A 19,527-nucleotide genomic window follows, 5' to 3' on the forward strand; every position below is an offset into this window, starting at 1 on the left:
TCCTCTGGCATCAACAAGGCATTTCCGCCCACAGAACTGCCGCTCACTGGATGTTATTTTCTTTTTCGGACCATTCTCTGTAAACCATAGAGATGGTTGTGGGTGAAAATCCCAGTAGATCAGCAGTTTCTGAAATACTCAGACCAGCCCTTCTGGCACCAATAACCATGCCATGTTCAAAGGCACTCAAATCACCTTTCTTCCCCATACTGATGCTTGGTTTGAACTGCAGGAGATTGTTTTGACCATGTCTACATGCCTAAATGCACTGAGTTGCCTCCATGTGATTGGCTGATTAGAAATTAAGTGTTAACGAGCAGTTGGACAGGTGTACCTAATAAAGTGGCCGGTGAGTGTAAATGTATGTTTATGAAAAAATTAAAAAAAGTTAAAAAAAATATAAAAAAGAATCTGTATAATCGAGGGTGTTGGGAGTGGATACTTGACAGAACAAATAACATTAGGAACACCGAATAATATTTTATCCCATATTAATAAAAAATTTATTAAAGTAGTTCGACAAGGTCCAGCACCAACTATAAAGAGGTTTGCACCATCATAAATAAATATTTGCTGATAGTAAATTCAGACCCCATCCTCCAAAATACAGAGGTAGGGGTTCTACTGCTTATTGCAGCAAACGTCCACCGCTAATACCTGTGGTCGGTACAAGCACCAATCACTGCTCACTGGAACGTTATTGGGGATCGTTTGCCATGACAGCCTCCGTTCTTTGTCAGCCCCGAGGCTGTCTGGTTTCTGTAGTTTCTTTACAACGAGCTAGTGCCTTATTGTTATCAATACTGAAATAAAGTAGTATTGCAGTATATGGTAGGAATGATCAGACCATCTAGGATTTATGTACCTTAGAGGGTCTAATAAATGGTAAAAGAAAAAAAAAGTTTAAAACAAATTAAAAACAAAATATACATTTAAGCGTAAAAAGGGACCTCCTCCCCTGTGAGTAGGGAGCAGCAAATCCTCCTCTTCCATGAAACTGAGAAACAAACTATAAACAAAGTACAGACTCACACGACTTATCATTACACGTTGAGGAGTCAGCCATTGCAACTTTGGATATTTTTTGGGGTATAGCAAAGAAACCATTGACCAGATCGCATGGGGGTGGTTTCGTGGGTGGGGGAAGGGGTTTGAACATGTTATCATTATTTGTATCTGATGCAGTATTCCATTGTAATGTCATTATGCTATGAAATTGTAATCTATTCTGTGGTATATGCCCCAATAAAGTGTATTTTGATTAAAAAAAAGATTGGGTAAGATGGCAGCCGACACAATCGGAAAGGCAATCCTACAATCCCAAAATAAATACAAAATAGAAATATATTATCTAATAAGACCATAATTGGTGACAAATAGTCTTTGTGGCTGTAAACTGGCTCTTATGAATTTTAAAGACTATAGTCAGAGCTTCTCATAGTTTATTTGCAGTACTGATAGTTGGTGTTGAATAGCTGTGGCTCTTTCCACTTTCCTCCTCATGGTGGCTCACTCGTCCTCCGTATGGTGTTTAATTGGTACCTTCATCTAATCTCATGTCTTCATTTCCCTTTCTCTGCACATTAAAGGTGGCAGAAATCTCCACTAAATTTGTTCTGCAGTCTTAAAATATGATTCTTTGTCTCACTCACTGATGGTCCTTGTAATCACTATAGCAAATGATTGCGTTGGAGATGTTCAGCATATACTCATGGAAAGCTGCCAGCATGAACTCTGTACGCGTCCATAGACGGAGGTGTACAGAAGGATACACTGGAGCAATCCAGCTTCCTGTTGAGTAATGTATATGCTCAGTGAAGGCCATAACATCATATGGGGGTCTTAAGCCACTGTATGTGTGGCATCCATCCCTGGCCTCTGCTGACCATACGCAGTTAAATAATTCAGAAGGCACCTTGAATTTCGGGAGCAGCGAATCACTGGCTTCTGCTGATGTTTACTCCACCTTTCTTTCAGGGGGGAGGAGCTGAACCGGAACTAGAGATCTAGAAAACCATGAAGAATAGATACAAAAAGTATATTGGAAAATTATGTAACTTTTCATTATTCAAACATTACAATGACATTAATTTTGCCAAAAAGAGAATACCCCTTTAAGTTACTCCTCTCTCTGATTTGAAAAGGAGGATTCACATTACGCTGATCCCCTATGTGCAGGAAGCTGAGGATTCCAATTACACCAGTCCCCTGATGTGTGAGAGGCCGAGGACTCTTATTTTAATACTTGGATATGGATAATTTGGATATGGATAATAACTGGTTTTCAGTCTTTGTATGCATTTGAGCTTAACCTGCCAATTATTGGTCCTCCTTTGAGATTGTTAGGCCGGGGTCTTAAATTACATACCAGAAATACACCAGTCCCCCAATGTGGGAGAAGCTGGGGACTGGGATTACACCAGTCCCCTGATGTGCGACAGGCTGGGAACTTGTATTACGTTATTTTTCCAATGTGTAAAAGGCCAGGGACTCTCATTACAACAGTCCCCGATGTGTGAGAGGTGGGGACTCGCACTACACCAGTCCCCCGATGTGTAAGAGGTGGGGACTCGCACTACACCAGTCCCCCGATGTGTAAGAGGTGGGGACTCGCATTACACCAGTCCCCCGATGTGTAAGAGGTGGGGACTCGCATTACACCAGTCCCCCGATGTGTAAGAGGTGGGGACTCGCATTACACCAGTCCCCCGATGTGTAAGAGGTGGGGACTCGCATTACACCAGTCCCCCGATGTGTGAGAGGTGGGGACTCGCATTACACCAGTCCCAGTAGAGAACAGAGAACTACTACGTTCACATAGTTGTCCCTGGGTCACACTGAATGTAGTTTCTACATAAAAAATTAGATTCCCCCACCTCACCAAATACAGAAACAAATACATGGTTACCATTAGTATCACTGGATAGATTTCCAAGAAATATTTGTGACATATTTTGTTTTTCAACCTGTGTATTTCTTACATCCTTAATGGTAACATGATGTAATTATGATAATTCTATATTACATGTTAAAGGAAATTTACCAGAATCCATCATGATAAACAAGGGGAATTTAATAATTGACCCAGGCCCTGTGACTGTCGTAATATTCCTAACATAAAATTATGCTAATGAGGAAGAAGTGTAATATAATCTCATGGCAGTAGAGGGAGTTTCATCTCAACACACTAGGAGGGTAGGTGCTTCTTGCTAAGTATAACAGCCAGTGAAGCTGCAGCACAGAGGTGCTGTGATAACACCCCCAACAGCCCTAAGGACTCATTAGCATACTTTTAAATGTTGAATTTAGAAGGATGGAGGCCATGTATAACACATTTACTGTGTAATCTTCTTATGTGTCCCTGGTGTAACATGCTTGATATTGATGGTACATTTCGAGTTCAGATCTACCAACTTGTTGGCCTTTTGCTCCAATGGCTTTTTATGCTGCCAAATGGAAGCATAATTTACTAGGAAATATTTCATGGGTCCTGTATAGGAGAAGTAATTGTTTCTGTGATTTGAGGTTTATAGCTTAGGTTTTGATTTTTCCTGTGTGATCTATAACGTCAACATCCTCTATTATTTTTATTGATTTTTTATCTGCAATGTGTCAAACCAGTCAGCGAGAATAAATCTCCCCAGTTATATGGGGCTGCTGGGGCCAGATTTAACTTGGTCAATTCAGTTGCCTGCTCATGGTTTTACAAAATGTTAAATGAATTATCACCACCCTTCCCTCTTCTTTTTGATTCAGCCAATCCCATTACTGAGGAAAGGAAAGAACCATTCAATCACCATGTCCCAGGAGCAGATCTCCTGTCTTCTAGCCAACGCTTTCTTCTGCACCTTCCCACGTAGGAACGCCAAAAAGTCATCAGAGTACTCCACCTACCCAGAAATCAACTTCAACAGGTGCGGCTGCTGAACCCTACTGATATTGGTACTTGTTGGGATGGACAAGGGGGGAAGAGGCGCTGCTTGCCAATGCTTTCCCCCTTCCTTTTTTGTACTGGAGGTTTTAATTTTTGTAAATGTATTAAAACATTATAAAACCTACATGAATTTTGTATCCCCTTGATCGTTTCGACCCAAAGAATGAAGGAGACATGTTATTTGAGGCGCACAGTGAAAGCTGTAAGAACCAAGGCCACAAAAAAATAATGCAAATGCATTTTTTTCTCCAATTTCACTGCATTAGGAATTTTTTTCCCCACTTCCCAGTACATGGCATGGAATATTAATTTTATTTAGCAAAAAACTAGCCCCATCACAACTCTTTACTTGGAAAAAAAAAAACCTATAGATTGAGTGAAAACTCAAAAATGAAAAAGGGCCTGGCCGTTAAGGGGTTAATTAGCAACAGAAAATAGCAACACGTATATGTATACCACACATGGATGACATATATGTTTTCAACGCTCCCTTAAACTTCTTAGGGAAGTCACAGGCCATAATAGGACCTTCTCGAGTTTTGCACAGATCCATCAGTTAAAAATAGGAAGGGCACAAGGACTAGAAGATGTAGCCTTAGGCTGAGTTCACGGTGATCTGCAACGTTTTTCCAGATATTAAATACAGATATGTAATGGAAGTTCCTTCGAAATCTATGGGGAACGGGAGGTAATAGAAAATGTGTTTGCATCGCAATCTTCTTGATCACAGTCCAGCTTCTCTCTGATGCACTGAATGGTGCTGGACATGTTTAGGAACTATCGGACAATCTTACCATGTGTGTCATAGTTGAATTAGGTGCAGTACATTAGGAATGTAATAAGATTATAGATTTTTCACCAACATATCTACAATAGTGGAGATGCTTCAATGACTCACTAACTAATAAAATGTCAGAGTGATTTATAGGAGGCGGGGCTCCGGCAGCCGAGGATAAAATTCCTTAAAATAACGCTGCAAATACAAGGGATATTGAGTATCTAGAATCTCACCAGCAGGGGCGTTGATAGGGTGGTAAAAGATAAGTGATTTCAGTAATGCCCCCCCAATAAAAAAAACCCCCTCACATGTGGTTGTGCCAATAACAACTTTACTTATGATATATACAGCTACAGAAAACACAGGAAAAATCCCTACTTGTTACATGCAGTGGCTGCAAGTGACGTGTCCGCCAGCTTCTAAATTAGGCCCACTGTGTGTATAGACACTGATCACATGCGCTTCGCTGGAAACACAAGTGCAATCAAACTGAGGCCTATCCTAGTGCCACGTGTGAACACTCTCCACAGCCCCCAGTAATACCCTCCCACGCATTTGCCCACTATGTTTTCCCCCTTCCATTAGCTCCTATCATGTTCCCTCCTCATCTCACTGGTGCAGCTCTGTGCATGGGCTAGTTTGACCTAGCGATGCCCCTGATCAACAGGTATATGAACCTTGTAATGGCAATGTAGAATAGGTGGGTCCTAAGTAGGATACAATTTTTTGCCATTTAAATTGAACATGAGACTTGTACTAAGACCTTCTGGACACCTTAATGACATGTGACGTACCTGTACGTCAAGGCCTCTTGCACACGAATGTATGAAACCGGCCGTAAGCTAGACTTAATGTACCATTTTCATATGGGCAACATACTGCTACATTCATTTCAGTGGGCTATACGGCATCCATTGACATGGCCATATTGTCGACCGTGCTGTGTGCAAGATGGAAAAAAATTTATAAAGCACATCATATTTTCAAAAGTATTTCTTTTTCGTATGGATACAGTGTCATTCCTATATACGTAATGTTTTTCATCCATAAGTGCACAAATTCGTACAGCACAGAAATACAGGACTGGCTATAGTCTTCTATGGGGACATATACGGCGATATAGGTCCCCAAAACTGCTGTGTGAAAGCAGTCTAAGTCTGCATGGAGCTGGTTCACGGGCTGATCCCACTCCATACACAGCTGCATTATGCAGTTATGCAGTGACGGCACTTAAGTGGGTGCCAGCATCTTTCATCCATCCTCTATCCTCGTGATGTCATCAGATTGCGCCAGCTGATTACTATGGAAGCCAGGACCCTTATGGAGTGATTTTTAGAAGTACTGCAGTATATTGCATAAATGATCAGACCCCTTAGGGCGGTGGTGGCGAACCTATGGCACGGGTGCCAGAGGTGGCACTCAGAGCCCTCTCAGTGGGCACTTGCCCCATGGGCTGTTGCCCCATGGCAGAGTTTGCCAGACAGGGATCCTTCTGTAGTCCCAGTACTTGCCATGCTTAGCATTATTTTAATGTGAAGCATCCCGGTCTACCTGAGACTACAAAAAGAGAGAGGAAGTGTGGACAGGGTCAGGCTATCATTGGAGCTCCTTCTGTGCGACCCCTGAAACTTCCTGTTCAGGAGGCTGTCAAGGGAAGCTCCAATGGAAATCCAAATTTACTCTCCTTTTGACAAAGATATTGGTGCCCCCAGGCCCATTGAAAGCTGTGGTATAGCACGGAGCAAGAAGATTGCAATAAGTTCCTGCTTTAATTGCTGTGTTGGCACTTTACAATAAATTTGCACGTTTTTGATTGCATTTTGGGCACCCAACCTCTAAAAGGTTTGCCATCACTGCCTTAGGGTTTAAGTACCCTAGAATATCTAGATGTACATTTAATCAACGCTTTAAAAAATGGAAAAAAATATATATATTTTTTACTGCAATTTCAAATCACCTCCTTTCCTTAGAACACAAATAAAAACATTGGGTATCGCCAAGTCCCAAAAAGCCTACTCACCGCCGTCATTCCCAGCGGTGAACACTGTAATGGAGTATAGCACTTAAATGTACAAATTAGCATTTTGTCATAGACTATGATAGGCTCCCTATTTGCACTGCAACTACAGGGGATGCTCTTGTACTTTTTAAAGTCTCATTCCAAAGAGCCATAAGAAGGCTATCAGGCAGGTGTTTAGGTATATTTGCCGCCTGGATTGGGAGTCGCCGCTCTGATTATGGTTCCTGTAGCTTCTGCTGCCGGTTAGAGGGTGGTTCTACTACCAGAATCCTAATGGTCTCATTTTGACATCTTTCTATATTGAGTTAAATGTTTCGGCTTCTAATGTTAGGGGCCTGTGACCTTTTGTTCTGTCTGCACTCCTGTATTCTGCATGGCTAAATATCTATTAAAAGATCCCTGATTTGATTAACATCGATTTCCCAGGAAGATGGAAGGCAGAAGATAAACAGTCGCTCCCTTGGCTGGCAGTCGGGATGCCTGCATCTGTCTCCCTGTATAATTGTAGCAGGGTTACGTGGCAGCTTGACAGAACCTCTTACAAGAAGAGAAAAATAAATATAAAGGAGATCGGACTGACTCGCAGCAGGAAAAATCTTTCCTGCAAGTAATTTGTCAATGACTTAATTTTGGAAGAAGCATTGCCTTGCGGCTGCAGTGTCCCGTAGATGAAGAAATTGTGAATATTACCAATTATGATTCCAGCCAAACAGATGCTTCTCCTGCCTTCACCTGACGTGCTGGGTGGAGGGGTGAAGAGGGGCGATAAGCCAAGGCAAAAATGTATAGTAACCGGCATATAACTTTAAAAAAATACCCCAACTACCCCTTTATTGATCATCACACTTAAGGTAGGTCATCAGTGTCCATTCACAGTGCTTTGACGGCTTTCTGAATGTAAATTGGTCATCAGCAATGTACTAGGCATTACCCTTAGGGCGCATTTACACAAATGTATGTCTGCCTCTCCATAGAGATACACGGCGCTGTAACATGGGGAAAGATAGGACATGTGTGTTGCACCATACCGCTCCATGCGCCCATTGCCGGTCTATGTGGGCCATATATACGTCCCCCAACGGTTGTGTGAATGCATTCACACGGACGTATGAAAACGGGTTATATACGGCCACATTAATTTAAATGGACAATACGTCCAACCATTTATATTGCCGTTTTTGACACTGGAGTGTACGTACCGTATACTGGCCGTATAAAAATATAGAGCATGTCCTATTTTCTCCCGTATTTCAGTTCTGTATGCCCTAAAAGCCTATGGGCATGTATAAAATACGGGTTAAATACGTGCTGCATACGGATGAAAAACGTCACGTATATACGGGCTCATACGGCCCGTAAATACAGGACTGGAGAAATCCTACGGTCGTGTGAATGTAGCCTAAGGGTGGAATCACAGTCAATTGACACGCTGCTTGACGCCATCGGCTCTCCCGCCTCTATTCTATGTGCGACCATAGCAGAATGTAGTGAGATAATGCTATGCACTACATGGCATCGACATGTCAATTGCACTGGGGGACGTGCATGATCAATTAGCACTGGCGCTATGAGGCTCATTTGCATAATTAATAAAGCTATTTCTCTAGAAAACCAGGTCTTCAGCTGTTCCAATGCATTTTGAAACACACCCTTAGAATTGTGGTGTGTTTTCTATTGATTCTATGATTTTTAACACTCTGCTAACCAGCAAGGAAATCCTGTAGTCTATTTGCTGTTAAACTAGCCCCATCCTTTCTTTCCCCTGGTGTCTGCTTAAGTGTATATGATACCCCTCGGATATGCACCTCTATTTGGCCAACTGTATTTGTTAAAGGGGTATTCCCAGTTCAGCAAATTAATGTTATTGTTTGTATTATAAAAAGTTGAACAATTTTTACGAATATACATTCTGTATCAATTCCTCAGATTTTTAGATCTCTGCTTGCTGTCATTCTATAGAAAACTTATACATTTATTTCCAGCGGACATAAATCTGACCATGGTCACACTGGTGCAGTAATCAGAGCTGTGTCTGATAACGAGCTGTGCACCTTTGTGTGACCACGGTCAGATTTCTTTCCACTTGTAATAAACATAGAAGCTTTCTAGAGAAGGACAGCAAGCAGAGATCTAGAAAACTGATGAGCAATTCATACAGAAAGTATATTCGAAAATTGTATAACTTTTTATAATACAAACGATAACATTAATTTGCTGAAATGGGAACACCCCTTTAAGGCTTATTCAGACTCATTCAAGAAAATGTTTCACTGTATTTTTAGGCCTGTCAAAAAAAAAAAAAAAAAACCTTGGATCAGTGTGAAAAATGCCTTTGTGTAAGGGCTCAGATAATTTTGTCCAGGAGCTGAGCTGCTTTTACATACATTCAGTGGGGGCTCGTTTTTTTTTCCCCTTTGTAATCTGGAGAGCTCTCCTATGAGTAGTCAGATCAGGACATAGATACCAATTACCCAGGAGAAAAAACACATTTTCCAATGATGGCTTTAAATTGGTGTAATGAGGTCCAATCAGCGATAAATTCTAGATGCTGTCCAATTTGTAGAGATAAATGTTGGCGGCAGCGCAGTACAGCAATGACCTAATTGCTAATAGACGTTGCAGCCTGCATTTGGCTCTCATGTAATGGCCGTACAAGCTACAGGCAGCAGGTTACCCGCAGCTTGCAAGGAGACATTGGTTTATTGTTGGTTATCAATCTCCCGTGCCGTTGCAGTAGTCGAAGTACCAAGATTAGTGTTCAGAGTATTTTTATGTATATACAGGCAGTCCCCCGGTTACATACAAGATAGGTTCTGTAGGTTTGTTCTTGAGTTGAATTTGTATGTAAGTCGGAACTGTATATTTTATCATTGTAATCCCAGACAGAACTTTTTTGGTCTCTGTGACAGTTGGATTTTAAAAATGTTGGATTGTCATTAGAACCAGGATTAACAATAAAGCTTCATTACAGACACATCTGATAACTGTTATAGCTGATGATTGTAGCCTAGGACTAAAGTACAATAAATTACCAACATCCAGAGGTCCGTTTGTAACTAGGGGTCGTTTGTAAGTCGAGTGTTCTTAAGTAGGGGACCACCTGTATTTGTTTTTTTTTTAGGTTGTTGTTGCTTTCCTTAATACATAATAAGGAAAAATGAGAGAAACTCCCCATCCATTCAGGGAAGTAATTTCCTGCGTATTGTGTAGACTCCAGGCAGTTGTACACTACACATGCACCACATATACCTTATGGGAGCTATGAGCTGAGGAATCCGCATTTAATCCAGTCTGACTGTAACTACAGTTTATGTTCGGACAGGATTTGTGTGGAGAGTCTGCGTATCGCTGAGCTTGGGATTGGCCATTAGACACTTGTAAACTCATCTGTATATTACATCAACTACATTGGGTATTGGAAGAAGAAGAAAGGAAAGAAAACTGATTTACTACTGAAATGTAATAAAATACATCCATAAGATGCCCATTAGGATGTGCAAACCTGCAGAAGCGTCTAGTGCAGTGGTGGTGAACCTATGGCACGGGTGCCAGAGGCGGCACTCTGAGCCCTCTCTGTGGGCACCCAGGCCATCGCCCCAGAATGAAGTTCACCAGAAAGCTGTTTATTCCTTCAGAATCTTCCTACAATGATAGATGAATTTGCCCTCATCCTTTCAATTGTGTTGGTGTCCCTAGGAGGCTGAAGGATTGAAAGTTGTCAAAGAACAAGGAAAAATAAATTACTGCTTAAATTGCTGCGCTGGCACATTGCAATAAATAAGTGGCTTTTGTTTGAAGTTTGGGCACTCAGGCTCTAAAAGGTTCGCCATCACTGGTCTAGTGCTTTCTGAGTATGATATATGTACACCAAAAATAGAGGGGCAAACCTGTCCCATGGGAGTTCTCTTTTAAAGGGGTTGTCTTTCTAGTGCAGTTTCTATTTTATTCCCAATTAGAGTAAATTAATGTCAAATATGGGGATCATATTCCTTTCAACCTTTAGTGACCAAAAATGGAGTAAAAAAGTCCCATATATGCATGTAATAGAGGTCACTATTCTCCGGCTGTGTCTGTATATTGACCACCATACATCTGTGTCCTCTGTGGGCTACCCAGACTTTACTCTTTCAGATCTGGACCAAATCTAACCCTTAGGCTTCTTATTGAATACATTAGTTGTGATGCTTCTGTACTGTGTCAGTGCTTGTGCCTACCTTTGTTACCCTCTTTGGCTTTAGGGCAGCCATCTCCTAATGGCAGGACAGAAGTAATGGACAGTACAGAGAATGTATGATATTGTAGTACACGGCTGCAGGTCATGCACTACTCCCATAGACCTCACCCTATTCATGCTGTGCAGCCGTGTGGTAGTAACCTGCCATTCACTCACCATCTGCAGTGCACGTAGAAAGCTTTTCTAATTCTTTTATGTGACTCCAGCTTTTGTGCAGATTTTTATATAACATTTTTATGTAAATAAATAGAATTTCTTACTGGAGGGTCTTATTTCTCTGAGCACCAGAAGAAACATTAGATCAGCCACAGGAAATGTAGTTGGCTGGGGATGTGGCCAGAACAATTAGTATTCCATTTATCAAGGGCTACATATAGTAACTGCATAGGGGAAAAGCATAAGGGAATCATTGTAATACATAGAACTTTGTACTGGTTGTGTACGGTCACTACAACTTTCCCAAAGGTTAAAGAGGTTTCCACACATGATCTGTATCATTACAACCCTCAACCCTAACAGACGCCTTTCTTCTAGCTAAAAATTGTTTCCCTTACTTCCACATAAATCAACTTCATATTATATTCCCTGATATCGGAGAAGGCTTGTTCTGCTCGCCACCCCCTCCTATCTATTCGTCCCCATGCCTCTTATTAGCTTGTCATGTGACCAGAGTGACATCATCACAGGTCCTTAGCGAACTGTACACCTTGCATACATCTGATCACATGAAATCACAGCAGTATCCATGGACTTCTACTACTCCCTATCCTCCATGGATTTCTACTTTTCCCCATACTGCATTGAGGTTGCTGTGATTTCATGGGTCAGATACATAAATGGTTAGATGTTTCACATGTAACAGGACCTTTGATGCTGTCCTGGTCATATGACTTTAATGATGTTCGGTTGATGTAACAGAGTTCCCCATACAGCAGAATATCATAGCCAAGGCTTTAAAAATTGTTCAATTAAATCTTAGGGTCTCATTTGCATAATTTTTAAAGCCTTATTATGTCAATACAGGGGCTTCAAAACCTAAAAGAAGAGCAGATTCTGGCAGAGGGGGCACACACCAGCATGTAAGTGTGCTTGGTTTACAACCCTTGGTCCTGGTTTATTATCAATCTCCTCAATATCTCTTGATCTATAATTTTCTGTATGGACAGCTAGCAGTTTATGCCACAGATTTTCCAAAAAGATATCCTTGCACAGGGCTCAGTGAAGGAAAGAAGACAAGAACTTTTCTACAGGGGACATTTTAGAGCATTATCTTCATTTTGCCTTAACTTGATGGATCATTCAAAGTCACAATGTGCCTTTTTCTGTACATTATTAGTTAGTCACAGAGGCCGATCAGGGCCAAAAACGCATAGAGGGACAGTCATTAGGACTTGTACACTAGTTTTGAAAGATCCCTGGAAATGCCAAAACTCTCCTAAGAATTGTACACCAGCCGGTCCCCCAGAGCTTCCTGATGTATCCAGCGTTGCAGAGGGGCCGGGTTCCACCATATGATAACTCGCCCCCATAATGTTTATATTAGGGCATCGATGCAAGATTATAGTCTTGGTGGCATATTATCACTACACTACACTAATGGTGTTTCATATTTAGAATACTGTAAAATTTTGTCTTCAAAATGTGTTTTATTGTAGGTTGTTTGAGGGAAAAAGTCCAAGAAAGGCCGAGAAGCTGAAAACCTTAATCTGTTATTTCAGAAGAGTGACAGAGAAAAGTGAGTTTGGCCCATCACAATGTTTTAGTATGCCTCATGTTTGGTGATTTTGTTTTTAAGCTGTGATCATTTCTTGTTTCAGAGCCCACGGGTTTGGTGACTTTTACACGGCAGTGCCTTGAACGGTTCCCAGATTGGGATAAGTGAGTAGATTCACATCATGATCAGATAGGTGCCCCCTCTTCCTTACCTGTACCAATAAATACTAATCCTATTTTTTGCAACATTTGGATCTTTTATTTTTCAGATCAACCAAGAAATTGAGAAGATTGCACATAACTTGTGAAGGTACCATCGAGGGTAATGGACATGGGATGTTGCAGGTGAGGATTTTACAACTGATCCTGTCGCTTAGTGTGTAGACCACCCATATACTGTATGTGATTCACATTAACGTGCTCCCTCATATGGACATGGTTCATTTCTTTTCATCTGGCGCTCCAGTGTATGATGAATGTGCCAGCTATCCGGAACAATTTTATGCCCCTTTAATTCTTCAAAACCAAATTCAATGATTCAGTGAAGTAACATTTTCCCAGAACGTTGCGTTCCTACTGCTAAGCACCCTAGATTCACCATAAACCACAGTACAGCACAAAATGCCAACTCAGAAACCATATAATGAATTTGTACAGACCCCAGAGCAGACTACAAATACGGCGCATAAAACGGACCTTAATAATTTTGGAGAACCACCCCTCCCAAGAGCAGACCTTTAATAATGGAGACCCCCAAAGCAGACATATAATGCTCACCTCTCCAAGCTCCTCTTCCCCTTCAAGGTCCTGACACTGGTTCTATGTTCCGGCGTTTGTACCCAGGCTGTGCAGGAGTACAGAATAGCTGAAATGTACGCGGTCCGTAGCCCAAGGATGTCTGGGAGCGCGGGTTGTGCAGCCCTGCTCTGGATTTTGCTAATTTAGGGAGCTGAATGTCTTTGTCACCAGACCACTTGTTACAGTATTGAACTTTTACAACCTCTGCACAGCTCTGTCATTTAGTAGAATTTGGGTTGTCTTTGAGTCCTGTGCATAGTTTATGGGATTGGGAAATGAAAGTGTCAGCCCTATTGGTGACATATCCAGTAGCTGCAGAGTGTAATAAGTCATGACATTCTAGACTGATACTGAACTGAAGCAATGCGGTAACTTGGCTATTTCGGCATCCATATCCACATTATCCTCTCTTGTAGCTTCTTCTGTGTAAGCCATTACTAAGCCGTATCAGCAATGGATAATACATTCCCATTTTGAGTGTTTTGACAGGAGCAGAATGGGTCCCTAGGACGTATTTTCCCACCGCGTGTTGTAGACCAGTGATCCTTTGCTGATAAATGACATGGAATTATATGCCATGGACAGCTAAAGGTCAATAGGTTTAGTTGCTGATGTGAGATTGATGGATCTGTCTTGCCAAACTGTGTTTATCCGGGCATAGATATGTGATATGAAATCTAAAGGCTCGTCTGTCTGTGAGATGAAGAGCTTTCTCCTCCCTGCTTCCTCACCGTTCACTTTGCTTATTTTTCTGTCTTAAGGGTTTAGCTTTAATGCTCCCTGCTGAAATAAATGGACTTACAGAAGGGAGTTTATTAACACAGCTCTAGTGTCTGACCTGAAGCACAAGGTGTGCCTTTATGGCAATACAGTATATGTTTCCTTTTAAAGGGAATGTGTAGCTATAAGGTGATACCACTAAGGCTCAGTTCACACTACCTTTTAACCTTTGATAACGTACAGAAGTTTAAAATGGGCCATTCACATCCATAACTCAACTACAACTCTCTGCGTCTTGAAATGGGTGATGATAGTGAGTTTTTATAGCCAGAAAGCACAGACTGCATGGCAGTACCTACCTGATTTGGGGCCTAAAACTCTACATTTTAAAAATGATAAAAAAAAAACATTTGTCAGGTTTAAATACAAACCTTAACTCTTTCTTCCCTTTGGAATAGGTGGACTTTGCCAATCGCTTTGTTGGTGGAGGTGTGACTAGCTTAGGCCTTGTCCAGGAGGAGATACGTTTTATCATCAATCCTGAACTGATTGCGTCGCGCCTCTTTACAGAGGAATTGGATCCCAATGAGTGCCTTATTATAACAGGTTAGATTATTGAATTCCTTTCTAAAAGAAATATGGATGAATGCGGTCCAATGTCACAGGAATCCATTAGGATGACAGACGCATTTTGATGCTGATATCAGAGCTGCGAGAGGTGAACCTGCACCCCCCACCATTGTTAGTGCGTGTATTTCCGAGAATCCCCGGCATTCAGTTATATCTGCTCTCGGGTGACATTGCTCCCCTGGTTACATTTTGGCCGTATTTTTGTACTTTAAAGTCTTTTTTTTCCAATCCACTTTAGTTTATTAGAATGTCTGTTAATGAATTACAATGATACAACGTTCCCTCCTATTAATGGAAATGGCCATTTCATCATCCTTGTTATGTGTCTGGCTGCCTTCCATCTCCCCTCTCTGGCCTGTCCTCTCCTTCTGCCACACTTTCTCTTCCCGATAAATTACATTCCATGCGACGGAGGCTTCGTGACTCAAGTCTAATGGATGTAACTATGCAGCTTTAATTTGTACAAGAGCTTGAGAAATTGAAGAGAAATTAAATTTACTGTGATTTTTTTACTGCATCTGCTTAGCCTCGGCTTAGTAATGGTTATTGCCAGTGTCAGTCTCCTAACATTATCCAGCTACAGTATGACTAAGCGGGAGCCACATATAATCTGCTGGGTACCGAAGACCAAGCACGTTATCTTATTTTATATACCACTAAGTAATTTACCGTGTTAGTATCTCCAGCTGGAGTGTTATAACACTACATGACCAAGACATAGCTGTCTGTTTTATCTGTGATGCTCGTAGGGGTGTTATGTGTTGTTTATCCTTTTATGTTTTTATATTTACTGTTCCATTTTATATTGCGCTTTTTTTGTTTTTTTCTTCATAGGTGCAGAGCAGTATAGTGAGTATACAGGTTATTCAGAAACATATAAATGGGACCGTTCTCATGAGGATCAAACTGCACGGTATGTTTTTTAAAAATATTTTATTTTCAGATTTATAGTCGCATAGCCCTTTTTGTTGGGGGGGGGGGGGTGAAGGGGCAAGGATATCCACCAGCTTTCTGTTTCGCTCTTGGAAGGAGTGGGGGTAGGTCTTCCCAATTTAAAAAAAAAACCTTTCAGCAGAATTTTACCACCCTCACTAACAATGCTTGCTGATAAAGGGTTACAAGTCCTCCCCATACCACCTAAAATTAGCTGCCAGTGGTGCACTGTACCTTAGTTACAGACATTTTTCTGATATGCAAATTTGGCTTTTTTGACTTGTGTCTCCTGGCTGTGACTCTTCTCTCTCCCAGGCTGGCAGTGAACCACGCCCCCTTATTTTGACTGACAGCTCTTCAAATCACTGGCAAACCTCCTTGTACTGAGGGACCGTCTGCTAATATTCAACTACAGACATATAAAGCTCTGTTTACTTCTAGGAAACATTGTGTAATTTTAACTGTCACTAGCTGTAAATGTGCAAATGTGATGACAGGTTCACTTTAACCCCTTAGCGCTCTGCGCCGTAGCTGTACTGCGCTGAGTCCCGCGATTAGCGCTCAGCGCAGTACAGCTACTGCGCAGAGCCGATGCCGGTTCAGCGCTGTATAGCAGCCGAACCGGCATCGTTAGCCGCGGGACTTCAGCGGTAATTTACCGCTGACATCCCCGGCTAACACCCGCGGTCGGAGTGGGCTCCGATCGCGGGTGTTTAACCCGTTAAATGCCGCGGCATTTAACCTGCCTTCTGGGGGTCTTTACCCCACGATCGGCCCCCCCGCACCGTTTTCGGGGGGGGGCGATCGCTGTTTTGGCTCCCCAGAAAAGCCTGGAGGGTTTACCTTTAAGATGGCGTCTGTGACGTCATCTTAAAGGCAAAGTGTCAGCCTATGCATCTGCATAGGCTGGCACTGATAATACCCTGCAATACATTAGTATTGCAGAGTATTATCAAGAACAAGCAATCAGATGATTGCTTGTTCATATCCCATGGTGGATCATGTAAAAAAATGTAAAAAAAAATGTTTTTCAATAAAAAATTACTTGATAAATCACTAAAAATGCCCATAAGCCCCAAAACATATAAAGAGACATATAACGCTCAAAAAAGTCTAAATCATAACACAAACCCCACATATATAGTATCACCGCGTCCGTAACAATCCATAGAATAAAACTAAATAACTATTGAACCCATATGATGAACGCCGTAAAAAAAAAACGCCAAAAACTCGCCAAAAATTATGATTTTTACCTATTATATCCCACTAAAAATGCAATAAAAAGTGATCAACAAAACATATGTACTCCATATATTGTTGCAAAGAACAACATGTCCCGCAAAAAACAAGCCATCAACCAGCTCTGTAGCCAAAAACGTAACAATGTTATGCCACTTGGAAGACGGCGATGCAAAAATGATAGATTTTTCCCCACATTAGGGTTTTATTTGGCAAATTTAGTAAAACATAAGAAAATATATTCGTGTCTGGTATCCCCGTAATCGTATCGATCCATAGAATAAAGATAACATGATTATTAGGCTATACGGTGAACACAAAAAAAAAGTAAAAAATCCAGTACAGAATTGATGCTTTTCTACTCATGACCTCAAAAAAAGTTCCAAAATTTTCAACAATAGGTGATACCAACCCCAAAATGGTAACACTGGAAAAAGCATCTCATCGCGCAAAAAAATGCCATCACATGACCCCAATAACGGAAAAGCGAAAATTTTATAGCCTTCAAAAGGGGGCAACCAGAAAACTAAAATCCTGGCAGCTGCAGGGTGCTCCTTCCCTTCTGCGCCTCGCTGTGCCCCCATAACACAAGTAACGGCCACATGTGGGGGGGTCTCTGTACTCAGGAGAAATTGTAGAACAAATTTTATGGTGAGTTTTCTCTTTTTTTATCTTTTGGAAATGTGTAAATTTTAGGGCTAAATGAACGTATAACCGACAAAATTTGACCATTCTAAATTTCACCGCCATTTTGATTCAATTACTATGAAGATCTCAAGGGGTTAACAATCTTTGTAAATGCTGTTTCTGATAGTTTGAGGGGTGCAGATTTGAAAATGGGTTAGTTATATAGGGGGTTTTGTTGCTAAATATGTAAAATTTGATTTCAAACAGTATTTATCCCCAAAATAGTCAATTCCGAAAATACGGAAAATCGCTATTCGATTTGTAGGCCGCGTGACGTCAAAATAAATTATCCAGACATTTCAAAAATTATGAAAATGTAAAGTAGACAAATGGGAAATGTTATTCTGCAAGTTATTTAGGTGGTAAATCTATCTGCCTGAAAACGCGGTGATTTTGAATTTCGAAAATGGCAAATTTTTCTAAAAATTCATCATTTTTTTCTTTTTTTTGTAAATAAACGCAAAACTTATCAGCCAAAATTTACCACTAAAATGAAGTACAACATGTGGGGAAAAAACAATCTCAGAATCGCTTTGATAAGTAACAGTGTTCAAAAGTTATTACCACAGGAAGAGACACTGGTCAAATTTTAAAAAAAAGTTGCGAGCCTTAACCTGCAAACAGGCTGCGTCCTTAAGGGGTTAAGCTACACTACTGAGCGGCCCAGTTATTCAATTTACCTTGGATGTTCCACCTTGAAAAACCACGCACCATGGCACTTCTTGTTGTCCCCTATTTTAATCTACATGCCTCATCTGAACATCTCCTGTTTGTGGGGGATGGAAGGACCAGATGCGTGTCCCCCTTTCCCCCTTGATGTTCCAACTACTCTTGTGGGCAACAGTTCACTCCCACTACTATACCCCTTGTGGAATAACCCAGCTCTTTCTAAACTTTTCCTGTTGCTTAATGGGGCTAAATGGTGGGCCATGGAGTTGACCTATATGGGGGATGTCTGTGTAGACAGAGTTCTCTGCTCATGTCAACAGTTAAAGGATTCCTATGATTTGCCTAACTCCTTCCACAATTTCCGGGTGATCAGCTGGTACAAAACTCCTTTCCTGTTCCACTCATCAATCTCTTATCCCGGTTGCATAACGAGCTACTATCCACTCACATCAAACGAACAATCGCATTGCGTGTGCAAGGTGGGAGGAGGATCTCGGCCCCTTGATAGACGTGTCTGCGCCAGATTTATGTGGCGGCTGCTCTGTGTCCCACAAGACTGCTAGACTGTTGTTACTGCTAAGCCGGACCATGTGCCACATTTATTACTGACGTGCACCACAATTTTGTCTTAGGTCCTAGCTATTATGTATCTCAGCTGCTGCAGAACCTCACATTAATGTAGAAATGCAGTGGTGGGGAATGATATGAGGGGATGATGCAGAGGGGTCTGTAAGGGACACTTAGGAGCTTCATAGCTGCTCCAGCACACAGGACACTAACGTGCAGAGTGTGAGGAGACACTGGGGGGAGGGAGCACTTATCTCTGGCTGATCCTGGCTGCTGACTCCTTCTCCTCAGGTGCTGGATGTCTCCTCAGTATGCAGCTCTCTGGTCTCTTCTGTCTGAATCTCCCGCGCTGCTACATCCAGCGCTGGGATTGGCTGCAGGCAGACAGTCTCCTCCACTCTCTCTCTCACACACGGAGGAGACTGCTGCAGGGAGGGAGAGGGAGGCGCCGCCCCAGAATTAACCCCGCGTACCCCTGCGCTGCTCTGCTGAATACATCCAGGGGCATAACTACAGCCAGGGGCACAACAGGAGCCAGATAAGGGCCCCTGGTCTTGACAGGCAGCGTAGCAGATGCCACGGCTGTAGTAATGCCCCTGGAT

At 41.8% G+C, this 19,527-nt stretch overlaps 1 protein-coding gene across 3 annotated transcripts in view; it reads left to right on the top strand.

The window, feature by feature from the left end:
• PARG (poly(ADP-ribose) glycohydrolase) overlaps positions 1 to 19,527 on the top strand; it is a 67,300-nt gene that overhangs the window by 34,252 nt on the left and 13,521 nt on the right. For all 3 annotated transcript variants that reach the window (XM_072130002.1, XM_072130000.1, XM_072130001.1), the window contains 6 exons: positions 3,757 to 3,914; positions 12,622 to 12,701; positions 12,784 to 12,844; positions 12,949 to 13,024; positions 14,656 to 14,803; positions 15,662 to 15,740. In XM_072130002.1, coding sequence (XP_071986103.1) covers positions 3,757 to 3,914; positions 12,622 to 12,701; positions 12,784 to 12,844; positions 12,949 to 13,024; positions 14,656 to 14,803; positions 15,662 to 15,740 — 602 coding nt within the window. The remainder of the gene's footprint in view (positions 1 to 3,756; positions 3,915 to 12,621; positions 12,702 to 12,783; positions 12,845 to 12,948; positions 13,025 to 14,655; positions 14,804 to 15,661; positions 15,741 to 19,527) is intronic.

This window comes from Engystomops pustulosus, chromosome 11 (assembly GCF_040894005.1).
Source record: "Engystomops pustulosus chromosome 11, aEngPut4.maternal, whole genome shotgun sequence".
Taxonomy (NCBI): Eukaryota; Metazoa; Chordata; class Amphibia; order Anura; family Leptodactylidae; genus Engystomops; species Engystomops pustulosus.